Source organism: Hylobates moloch, unplaced genomic scaffold (assembly GCF_009828535.3).
Source record: "Hylobates moloch isolate HMO894 unplaced genomic scaffold, HMol_V3 SCAFFOLD_12, whole genome shotgun sequence".
NCBI lineage: Eukaryota > Metazoa > Chordata > Mammalia > Primates > Hylobatidae > Hylobates > Hylobates moloch.
The window spans coordinates 105,639,748-105,650,736 of NW_026652287.1; the positions used below are offsets into that span (position 1 = coordinate 105,639,748).

Consider the following 10,989-nt stretch of genomic DNA (forward strand, 5'->3'; position numbering starts at 1 on the left):
TATTTTTAGTAGAGACGGGGTTTCACCGTGTTAGCCAGGATGGTCTCTATCTCTTGACCTCGTGATCCGCCCGCCTTGGCCTCCCAAAGTGCTGGCATTAGAGGCGTGAGGCACCGCACCGGGCCCATGTGTGTTGTAAAGAAGAGGAATGGGGCTGGGTGCGGTGGCTCATGCCTGTAACCCAGCACTTTGGGAGGTCGAGGCGGGTGGATCACGAGGTCAGGAGATCGAGACCATCCTGGTTAACACGGTGAAACCCCGTCTCTACTAAAAATACAAAAAAATTAGCCAGGCGTGGTGGCGGGCGCCTGTAGTCCCAGCTGCTCGGGAGGCTGAGGCAGGAGAATGGCGTGAACCCGGGAGACGGAGCTTGCAGTGAGCCGAGATCGCGCCACTGCACTCCAGCCTGGGCGACAGAGCGAGAGTCCGTCTCAAAAAAAAAGAAGAGGAATGGGTCAGGCGCGGTGGCTCATGCCTGTGATCCCAGCACTTTGGGAGGCAAAGGTGGGTGGATCACCTGAGGTCAGGAGTTCGAGACCAGCCTGACCAACATGGGGAAACCCCGTCTCTACTAAAAAAAATACAAAATTAGCCGGGCGTGGTGGCGCATGCCTGTAATCCCAGCTACTTGGGAGGCTGAGGCAGGAGAACTGCTTGAACCGGGAGGCGGAGGTTGCAGTGAGTCAAGATCGCGCCATTGCACTCCAGCCTGGGCAACAAGAGCGAAACTCCATCTCAAAAGAAAAAAAAAGGGAATGAACATGTGTCTATGAATGTCTTTGCTTCTGTATGTACAGAATCTTTTTAGAAAGACACATAAGAAACAAGCAATGTTGGCTGCTGGAGAGTAAGACTGTGTGGCCCAGGCAGGGAAGGGGCATTCCACCGTATACCATCTTGTGCCTTTTGAATTTCCTAACATACGAATGTATTAGCTATTCAGAATATTCTCCTGATGAAGACATAAAAAGACCTCTCTGAGCCAGGTGTCACAGTGGCTTGAGCCTGTAATCGCAGCTACTTGGAAAGCTGAAGCAAGAGGATCACTTGAGGTCAGGAGTTCAAGACCAGCCTGGGAAAAACAGCAAAACCCTGTCCTTTAAATAAATAAATCAAGACTCCATTTCATAAATAAGTAGATAAATAGATAGATAAGCCTCTTTGGCTGCAGAGAAAAGGCACAGTTGGCCAGGCCTGGTGGCTCACACCTGTAATCCCAGCGCTTTGGGAGGCCGAGGTGGGTGGCTCACGAGGTCAGGAGATCAAGACCATCCTGGCTAACATGGTGAAACCCCATCTCTACTACAAAAATACAAAACAAATTAGCCGGGCGTGGTGACAGGCGCCTGTAGTCCCAGCTACTTGGGAGGCTGAGGCAGAAGAATGGCGTGAACCCAGGAGGTGGAGCTTGCAGTGAGCCGAGATGGCGCCACTGCACTCCAGCCTGGGCGACAGAGCGAGGCTCCCGTCTCAAAAAAAAAAAAAAGAAAAGGCACAGTTTTATTCCCAATATTCTTTTTTTTTTTGTTTTTTTGTTTTTTTTTTTTTGAGACTGGGTCTCACCCCCATTGCCCAGACTGGTGTGCACTGGCACCATCTCAGCTCACTGCAGCCTTGACTTCCCTGGCTTGGGTGATTCTCCCACCTCAGCCTCCCAAGTAGCTGGGACTACAGGTATGCGCCACCATGCCCAGCTAGTTTTTTGTATTATTTTTTAGTAGAGATGGGGTTTTGCCATGTTGCCCTGGATGGTCTGGAACTCTTGGACTCAAACAATCCACCTGCCTCGGCCTCCCAAAGTGCTGGGATTACAGGCATGAGCGACTGCGCCTGGCTAAGAAGATTCTAAAAACTCAGGAGTTGGAGGTACCTGGTACCTCTGGCCATGCAGGTGAATGAGCAGGGCACCAGCCAGGTTGGAGAGGCTGTTTCAGAAGCAGATGCTGGGCAGGGCTGCTGCTGTTGGCTCTATCTGCACTGAATTCTGAGCCAACAGTATGCACTGCCATGACTGACTTCTGGATTTCTTCTCCCATCCTGGCAGAAGGCTATGTTAAGGGTGAGAAACCGTACTGAGAAAGTCAGGGTTATTATTAAACAGTCCCATTGGATGCTGAGATATCAATCTCTCTCACAAGGATGCTGGCAGGAGGCTGAAGTTACCTTCTTGTAGGATTCAGACGATGGAACAGAACATGCTTACAGTGGAGAGTGCCCCCAAACTGGCCCAGCCACATCCGATGGATCTGTTTGCAGCATCCACTCATACTCAAGCTGCTTGCTCACCTACCCTAAGAAAAGGGTCTCCTTGGGGATTGGGGTTCCCCCATGTCCCTTCCAGCCAGTAAGCCCCGCATCTACCTGCTCAGAGCTGTCAGCCAGATTTGTGGTGCCCCTCTCTTGCATATAAGCCAACAACTAGGAGAGAATAGAGATCACACTTTTTTTTAAAAAGTTACTGCTCTTCTCAGAGAAATAAGGAAAGACATTGTAAGTGAAAGAACAACAGGAGGCAGCTAGAAAGATGAACATTCAGAGAATGAAAACACTCTTGGAAATTAAAAATATGCTAGAAGAGACCAGATAAAGTAGCTCATCCTGTACTCCCAGCACTCTGGGAGGCCGAGGTGGGAGGATCACTTGAGGCCAGGAATTTAAGACCAGCCCTGGTAACATAGTGAGAACCTGTTTCTACAAAAAAATAAAAAAATTAAAAATGAGCACGTACAGTGACACATGCCTGCAGTCCCAGATACTTGGGAGGCTGAGGCAAGAGGATCACTTGAGCCCAGGAGTTCGAGGTTACAGTGAGCTATGATGGCACCACTGTGCTCTAGTCTGTGTGAAACAGTGAGACCTCTCCCCAAAAAAAGCTACCAGAAATGAAAATCTTAACAGAAGGTCTGAAAGATACAAGTGAGAAAATTTCCAGAAAAATAGAGTAGAAAGACAAAGGAATGGAAAATTGGAGTGAAAAGATTAGAACATTAAAGGACCCATCCCAGATGCCAATAGCCAAGTAACAGGCATCCCAGAAACAGGCAGCAGAGCAACAGAAGGGAAGAAAATACAAGAAACATTGCAAGGCAGTTTCCCAGAACTGAGAGATGTGAATTTCAAACTGAAAAAGCTCACCAACAATAGTGATAAAAAAAGGTCTGTGACTGTATTAATAAAAAGAATTCTTCCAGCCAAACTTCAATCTAATGTTGAGGGCTAGACAATGTGTTTCAGATATGGGACATATCAGAATTTTATCCTCTACACCAGAACACCCAGAAAGCTCCACCAAAACAAAGGTGTGAACTAAGAAAGAGGAGACCCTGGGTCTCAGGAACAGGAAGGAACAGGAGATGGGGTGTAGGGGGACTTGATGATGCCAGACAAAGGTGGTGGCTGAGAGGTAGATGGTAGGGGGCCTCTGGTCTGTAATGGCTGGATGATTGGGCAGGATCTGTATCCTGTGTCAAGGTCCCTCCTGCCCACCTGCTCTGTCTACTAACCTGCTGTCCTTGTCAGGTCCCAGCCCTACCTGTCATGATGCCTGACCAGCAGGATGCAAGCCCAGGAGGCCATCTAGGATACCAGGACTGGGAGAGAATGTGGGTACGGGGAATACTCGCCCTACTTGCAAAAGGTTTTACTAGGGTGGGGAGTTTCTAGAAAGTAGAGGGGCTGTGGGATCAGTGGTAGTGGTGGGTGGCTTTTTTTGAGGGCAGAAGATGCCAGAGGAGGTTGAACCTTACAGGGGACGATCTGGGGAATGGGGGAACTTAGGGATGCTGGAGTAAGAGGGCTGCCTGCGTAGGGCCAGGAGCGGGGTCGGCAGAGATGGTGCTGTCCATGCGGAGGGCCTAGTCCCACCACACCCCATCTCACTTACCTGGGGAGAAGATGCCCCCAGCTTCCTCATGCCACAGGGCCCTGGGGTGCTCCCTCCATGAGGGACCCTCAGGCCCAGTCTTGCTGTGGGGAAAGGCCTGGTCCAGCACGGTCCCACATCTCTGAAATCACAGTGGTCACTGCTCATCTGTGCCTGGCTGGGCTCAGGGAAGGACCTACCTGACCCCACCCAGCAACTTCCAGGGAAAGGAGGAGAACATGGACCTGGGCAGGACTTACCTGGGCCTCCTCAGGCAGGAGGGTGGGTACAGACTCCTGGGTGGCAGCTAGAGGCCCAGACTCCAGGAAATCTAGAGAGGAAAACTGGGATCAGGCAGCCTGAGCGAGTTTCCACCCCACTGCCCTTCTTAGTGGTGTGCCAGGTGCTGGGATGCAGAGAGGTGGGATTCCTGGTTGTGGGCTTGGGTTGGGGAGGGCAGTGCAGGGTAGCTGAGGGCCAGGTCAGGGGCTGGGTGAAGCAGAGTACCCTGGAAGGCCGGGGGTTGAGCTGCAGTGGGATGAGATGGGCTGAGGTCTGTGCCCCTGTCACCCTATGTGAACCATGGGGCAAGATGGTCAGCGGCGGTCAGAGGTACTGTACAAGGGTCCACACAGGAATGGCAGGGTGTGAGCAGCTAGTTCAGGTGCGCTGCCTGGGAGGTGAAAGGGGTCATACCCCTAACACTATGAGGTCCTCCCTCAGCAGCTCCTAATTATACCTCGGCCTGCTGTCTGTTCCCCAGTGACAAGCACATGTTGCCTAATGCATCTCCTTGGGGACTGAACACCACATGCCATCCGTACTGGGAAGCCCCAACAGTCTGCTCCATGCCATAGGGTTCGTGGGTACAGGGCTGTGGCAGTCAGGCTTGGTGTGTCAGGGATAGTGATTGTGGTGGAGGGGAGACCTGACTGGGTGGAATGTGGGGGCTGCTGGTACATGGACACCATTCCATTATAACAAACCTGGCCCAGTGGACTTCAGACTGACTGCTCAGGCCAGGTTCCCTGGCTCACCCAAGCAGACCTTAGGCACGCCCCCCCTGCATGCCCTCACCTGAGTCCTCTGTAACCTCTGGCTCCTCTTTCACCTGCAGGCCCAGTGGTGATTCCTGCACAGTCCTAGGAGGTGTCTTGGGCCCAGGCTCTGGAGTTGGAGGCTCAGTTTGAGGTAGGGGCTGGAAACTGGAGGGCTCCATCTTCTCTGATAGGACCTCCTGGCCCTGCACCTGGACTGTGACCTGGGGAGGTGCCCTCACCATCAGGGGTCCTACCAGAGAGTAAGGCTGGCCGCAACCTGAGGTTTGTGGGCGCCCATCCCACTGTAGGATCCCAGGGGCCCGCCTTGTAAATACTTACTGACTAGGTCCTCCAAGGACCTACCTCCCCTTGGCCCTGAGCAAAGAACAAAGGGACCACCTGCAGTCCCTCCCCTGCTCTGACACCCTGGCCTTCCAGTACCTTCCCCATATCCCCCTAGCCTGCAGCTCCTACGTCCATGTGACCGGAGGTGATGCAGGAATGGGCTGGGGAGTCTGGCCCTGGAATCCCTCTGCCCTGGGCAGCCTTGCACAGGGTCTGTGTTGCAGGTGGCCACTTCTGTACCACAAGGGAGAATGTGTTTCTGGCAAAGCATGGTGCTACCCAGGGTGAGGCCGAGCTGGATGGTGCTCCAGTCCTGAACCCCAATCATGGTCACTCACTCACCCATCTCCGGGGTCCGCCCGGCTCCCGGCGCAGCCCATCTACTAGGGCAGCAGCCTCCTCGGGGCTGCCTGGCCGCTGCCCCTGCACACGGGCCTGGATCTCAGGGGGCAGTGCGCCCAGGAACTGCTCCAGCACCAACAGCTCCAGCATCTGCTCCTTGGAGCGTACCTCTGGACGCAGCCACTGGCGACACAGCTCTCGGAGCTGGGCCAGGGCCTCTTGGGGCCCTGTGGCCTCCTCATAGCGGAAGCACCGGAAACGCAGGCGTGCAGCTTCAGGGCCTGGGTCCCATAGGGCAGCCTCACCCTCCTCCTCAGAGTCCTCTAGCTTCACCATGACAGGCCCCTCATCTTCTGGGGTTGCTCGGTCTGGGGAGCCCAGCACCGCAGGCCTCATAGAGGGTACCAAGTCAGGTATCTGAGGCCAGTGTCTGCCCCTGGTGAAGAAATAGGATGAGGCTGTTGCAACAGGAGTAGACAGTGAATGCTTCACTGCCTAGTCTACACCGTACCGTTTGATCCTCAGACCTACCCCATGTGGAAGGCAGATGAGGAAACAGGCAAAGAAAGGCCATCCACACCCCACAGACTTATGCAGCTGGAAGCCCTCCCTTAGCCACCTGTATCCCTGGTCTTCTCTCCACTTGGGCCTGTGCAAAGTCTCTGATAGTCTCCCTGCTCCAAACACAGGCTTCTTTTTTTTCTTTGAGACAGGCTGTCACTCTGTTGCCCAGGCTGAAGTGCAGTGGCAAGATCATGCGTCACTGCAGCCTTGACCTCCCAGGCTCCAGAGATCAGCCTCCCAAGTAGCTGAGACAACAGGTGTGTGCCACGACATCCGGCTAATTTCTTAATTTTTCTGTAGGGATGGGATATTACTATGTTGCCCAGGCTGTTCTTGAACTCCTGGGCTCAAGCAGATGATCCTCTTCCCTTGACCTCCCAAAGTGCTGGGACTTACAGGTTTGTTCCACCATGCCGGCCCACAGGCTGTTTTGTAGGACTAGAAGACACTTCTGTCCCCTGTATCCTTCCCTTCTTCTACATGTGCAACCTCATTCCTGCGCTACAGCTCTCTCTTTACCAGGTGGATGGCATCTATACACCTACAGCCTGGGCATAAGCATCACTGCTGGCGTCTCCCCCTACCCAACGCCAGCCCTTACTTCACTTTCTACTCTCTCATCTACTTAAGATTTGGCTCCTCATTTGGGCCCCACCATCATTCCCCTCCCAGCCTGGAAGCCTCACTCCACCTAATGCTCCATATCAACCTGTGCAGTCACTTGTATGGCTCAGCTCCCAGGCAGCATCCTCTCTCCCTACTCAGTGCTATCTTCTGAGGCCAACATGACACTACGCAATGCCCCATCTCAGCTTCCTGATTTAGGTGGGGTTGGAAGGGGATGGGGGACCTTCGCAAGGGGTGGGGGTGGGGGGCGGCAAAGGCTCCAAGACCGCTGGAACAGGAGCCTGCAAGGAAGTCCCGAGAGTCTGATTCCGCCCATCTTCAGGTCACTGTGCCTTTGAGAACTTGTTTCCCCATTTGCAAGTGGGGCTGACCTCCCTCCTCGCGCTGTTCCTTCTGCAGCTGCGGCTTTATGAAGATATCTGCGTTTATGAAGGGGATGGCACCGCAGAATCATCCCCTCGTGGGTGGCATCGATTTCGAGGGCCGCCTCATCCTGGGGGCCAAGCCTCCACTCTTCAAGGTGCCAAGTCAACCTGAAACCCTGGGAGAAACTTGGGTCATAGCCAAGATGGCAGGTACCTACGGAGGGTCCCGAAATACGTTTCCCAGAAGTCCAGGCGGCAACTTCCGCTCCAGGGTGCTCAGGAAGGTCCTGACGACGCCTAGGCAACCGGGGGCGGGGCTGCCAAAGCCTGTCGTCGTGGCAACGAGTAGTGATTGACAAGCCTCTCGTTCTAGCCCTGGGCGCTCCCGCAAGGAGTGCCCAGATTCGTTCCCCGCGCTCCCGGTCTCACTGGGGAGCCGGAATCCCTGAGTCTGCAGCCGCCGCCCCGGTCCCCACCCTAGCCCTCCCTCTGCGCTGGATTAAGAGGACCCCGCCCTCACCTCTGCGCTCAGCGGGCCGCTCCGCGCTCCTGAGCAAGCGCAGTCTTCGACTTCCCCCTCCCGCTGGACTACGTCTCCCAGGATGCTCCGCGCACCAGCTCAAGCACCTCCTTGCCCTTCCCCCACCCTCGCCCCCGTTTCTACACCCTCTCCTCCCGTCCCCTAGCGGTGGTCGCAATGATCAGGTCACACTCCTGGCCGCTTCTTCCCATGCTCCCCGCCTCGAATCATTGCGTCGGCATGCGCAAGCCTCTCCGGGACAACAGACGGCAGTACCGCCTACCAGATCGCGCATGCCCCCCACCACGTTTTCCTCAATTCTCTGCGGGCCTTCTTGAGATTAGCAGGATCCTGCACCAATCACGGCCGCCCTTAGAACTCCGTCGGCGCCCCACCGCGTCTCCATGGCAACTCCCTACAGGAAGGGGCCTCTGCTACTTCCTAGACCGCAAAATGGAGAAAGGCTTGGCCAGATGCTTTCCGGGAGATGTAGTCAGCAGGGTCCTTCGTGTGTACGTGCGCGCGCGGCGCGATGACGTTCCTCTGTGATCATGGGCGAGGGGCGGGCCCTGAACGTCTCCATGGTAACCCGGGGACCCGACCCGACATCCCCTGGGCAACCGGGAGACGCGGAGGGCACTGGAAATGCAATGGGGCATGTGGGATGTGGAGGTGGGGAAGGGTACTGGGGCAGAGAGATGCCGATCGATAGAAACAGCGAGGAAAGATGGAGACAGAGAGACCAGAGACTCAAAGGCAACGAGAGACGAAGGACCGGCGGGAGGAAGAGAGAGAGACAGACAGACAGACCCACAGACTGGGAGGACCGGAGACTCGACGCGAGGAGAGACAGTGAAAATAAGTGAACAAACATAGAGACACGGGTCCAAGTTATAAGAGGGCTGAGTGGATCAGAGGGTCAGGGCCGGGCAAACAGGTTTCAGAACAGTTAGCAAGAGAGAGGCAGATCAGAAAGGGACGCAGATGAAAGAGACACAAAGAAGAAAACGCAGAATAGGTTCACAGAGACAAGAAATGCAGATATCCAGACTCAAGAGGCAGATAAGAAGGGAGAGGGACAGAGACAAGAAGGGAGAAAAGGGACAGATATTAGAGATACAGTAAGAAAGACCTAGAGAAAGATGACAGCACGGAGAGACAGGGAGAATCAGAGGTAAAACTGTTAGGAAAACTTAGGAGTCCAGATGCTGTCCAGTTATATGCTACCTTGTAAAGGTTGATAGGTTGCAAATGCTTTCTGCCCAGTGTATCGCTTTGTAGCTCACTAAGCAGTTTTGTATCCAACTTTGTGCTTTTATTTCAGTGTTTTTCTTTTTTCTTTTCTTTTTTTTTTGACGGAGTCTCGCTGTTGCCAGACTGGAGTGCAGTGGCACGATCTCGGCTCACTGCAACCTCCACCTCGCGGATTCAAGTGATTCTCCTGCCTCAGCCTCCCGAGTAGCTGGGACTACAGGCGCGCACCACCACACCGAGCTAGTTTTTGTATTTTTAGTAGAGACGGGATGGCATCATGTTGGCCAGGATGGTCTCGGTCTCTTGACTTCGTAATCCGCCCGCCTTGGCCTCCCAAAGTGCTGGGATTACAGGCGTGAGCCACCGCGCCCGGCCCGGCTTTTTTTTTTTTTATTTTGACGCAGTCTCACTGTCGCCCAGGCTGGAGTGCAGTGGTGCAATCTCGGCTCACTGCAACCTCCGTCTCACAGGTTCAAGCGATTCTCCTGCTTCAGCCTCCCGAGTAGTTGGGACTACAGGCTGCTCCACCACACCCGGCTGATTTTTGTATTTTTAGTAGAGATGGGGTTTTACCATGTTGGCCAGACTGGTCTCGATCTCCAGACTTCGGGTGATCCGCCCACCTCGGCCTCCCAAGTTGCTGGAATTACAGGTGTGAGCCACCGCGGCCGGCCAGTGTTTATTCTTTCTTTCCTATCTTCCTAGAATCTTCTTGCTGGTTCCCTCAGTACGGTAAGTAAGTCTTTGACACATGCTCACTGAGAGTCACGTTTTTAACTGTTTTGAAATTATATTTGGCACTCTGAAGGGAACCTGTTCTCCGGGCTAGGGGACAAACAGGGAAAAAGAAAATAGTGACACATACCCAAGAGAGGAAGGAGGAAGGAAGGGTGATGTAAGACAAAGACATTAGGCGGCGAGAAAGCCAGCCTTTGGTCAGAAACAGCTTCTGGCGCCCGTGCCTGGACTCTGTGCGGTGCAGCCTCGTTGCCAAACTACATTTTCCGGCAGCCCCCGGGACGCCGGGCGCAGAGCGGAGAGGGTCGCAAGGGGCGGGCCTGACGCAGCCTCCTCCCTGCCCGGCCGTCGCCAGCCAACCTTCCCCCTTCGCGGCCAAGATGGAGCCTGGGTTCGGCGTCCTCCGGGAAACTGCGCTGTGAGGCGGGGCGATGGGGAAGGGCCGAATGCCCCCCCGGCCCAGCTGAAGCAGACGGCTCGCGCTGCGACCCGAAGGTGAGGTTGATCGGCCGCGCTGGGGCCCCGGCTTCGGGGGCAGGAGCTGCAGCCCCTCCTCTTGGTTCGGTCCGGGAACTGGCATATGACGCCACTGTGCCTGCAGCTGGCGCGCACCCGAGTGGGCCAATCGGAGCCTTCGGCGGCCCCACGGCTTTCTGGGAAATGCAGATCCGCTAGGCGGGGCGGTACCCGCCTCAGACCGTACTGCGCAGGTGCTGATCTGAGTCTGTGGCCCTTCTGGGTCGAGGAGTTCTTTGGCCCAGATCTTCGTGGAGGCGTGTTCGCCCGGCCGTAAGGTCCCTTGCGGGCCTCCTCGGCCTCACGGCGCGTGTCCGCTGTTCGTTCCCCTTCCCTCCTCTGTCTTGGAAATGTAGTCTCGAGGAAGGAGCTTGGTCATCCACCCAGACTTCGTGAAGCCCCGGGCTTGGGGCTGCCTGTTGAGAGTGGGAGGGAGAGAATGTGTGAATGTGTGGATGTATTAATTTACAATTGTGAGAGAGCAGGCGAAGGTATGAATGTGGGAGAGAGAAGGATGGGCCCAAGAGTGGGTCAGATTTCGGGGCTTTCCCCGATTTCAAAGCTTGAGCTCGAGCCTTCCCCATGTCCACCCGCCTTTCCCTGTCTCCCTAGCTGAGGGCCCTGTGGGCTGTGCCTCCTTGTTTCAAGGCAGGTGCGTGGTCCATGGAGGTACTCATCATAGGTGTAGTCATTCCACAAAGAACGGTCAGGCGGCATTTGTTCATGTCTTTTTTCCTTTCTTCCTTCCTTTCTCCCTTCCTCCCTCCCTCCCTCCCTCCCTCCCTCCCTTCCTTCCTTCCTCCCTCCCTCCCTTCC

The 10,989-nt window shown here is 55.0% G+C and overlaps 1 protein-coding gene across 7 annotated transcripts; it reads right to left on the minus strand.

Annotated features, from left to right (window-relative positions):
* Positions 1–1,478: 1,478 nt before the first annotated feature.
* Positions 1,479–9,819, minus strand: LOC116479316 (myeloid zinc finger 1-like). 7 transcript variants are annotated; one of them, XM_058425257.1, is made up of 8 exons: positions 8,893–9,329; positions 7,949–8,106; positions 7,152–7,321; positions 5,590–6,025; positions 4,940–5,123; positions 4,123–4,193; positions 3,884–4,004; positions 1,482–2,418 (listed from the first exon to the last, which is right to left on the minus strand). In XM_058425257.1, the coding sequence occupies exons 2-8, from the start codon at positions 7,958–7,960 to the stop codon at positions 2,375–2,377; spliced, it is 1,038 nt and encodes a 345-aa protein (XP_058281240.1). In that variant the 5' UTR covers positions 7,961–8,106; positions 8,893–9,329; the 3' UTR covers positions 1,482–2,374. The 7 variants fall into 7 exon arrangements, with proteins under 7 accessions (XP_058281242.1, XP_058281243.1, XP_058281244.1 ...); XM_058425259.1 differs by lacking the exon at positions 8,893–9,329 and having other exon boundaries at positions 1,479–2,418; positions 5,758–6,025; positions 7,949–8,149; XM_058425256.1 differs by lacking the exon at positions 8,893–9,329 and having other exon boundaries at positions 7,949–8,149.
* Between the last annotated feature and the right edge of the window lie 1,170 nt (positions 9,820–10,989).

Excerpts from the sequence above, each read along its gene's own strand:
- LOC116479316 (XM_058425257.1), bottom strand. Across the intron at positions 4,005-4,122 it reads TCCTGCCTGAGGAGGCCCAG|AGATGTGGGACCGTGCTGGA; the intron begins GTAAGTCCTGCC and ends CTGTGATTTCAG. Across the intron at positions 2,419-3,883 it reads TGGGGGCATCTTCTCCCCAG|TTGTTGGCTTATATGCAAGA; the intron begins GTAAGTGAGATG and ends ATTCTCTCCTAG.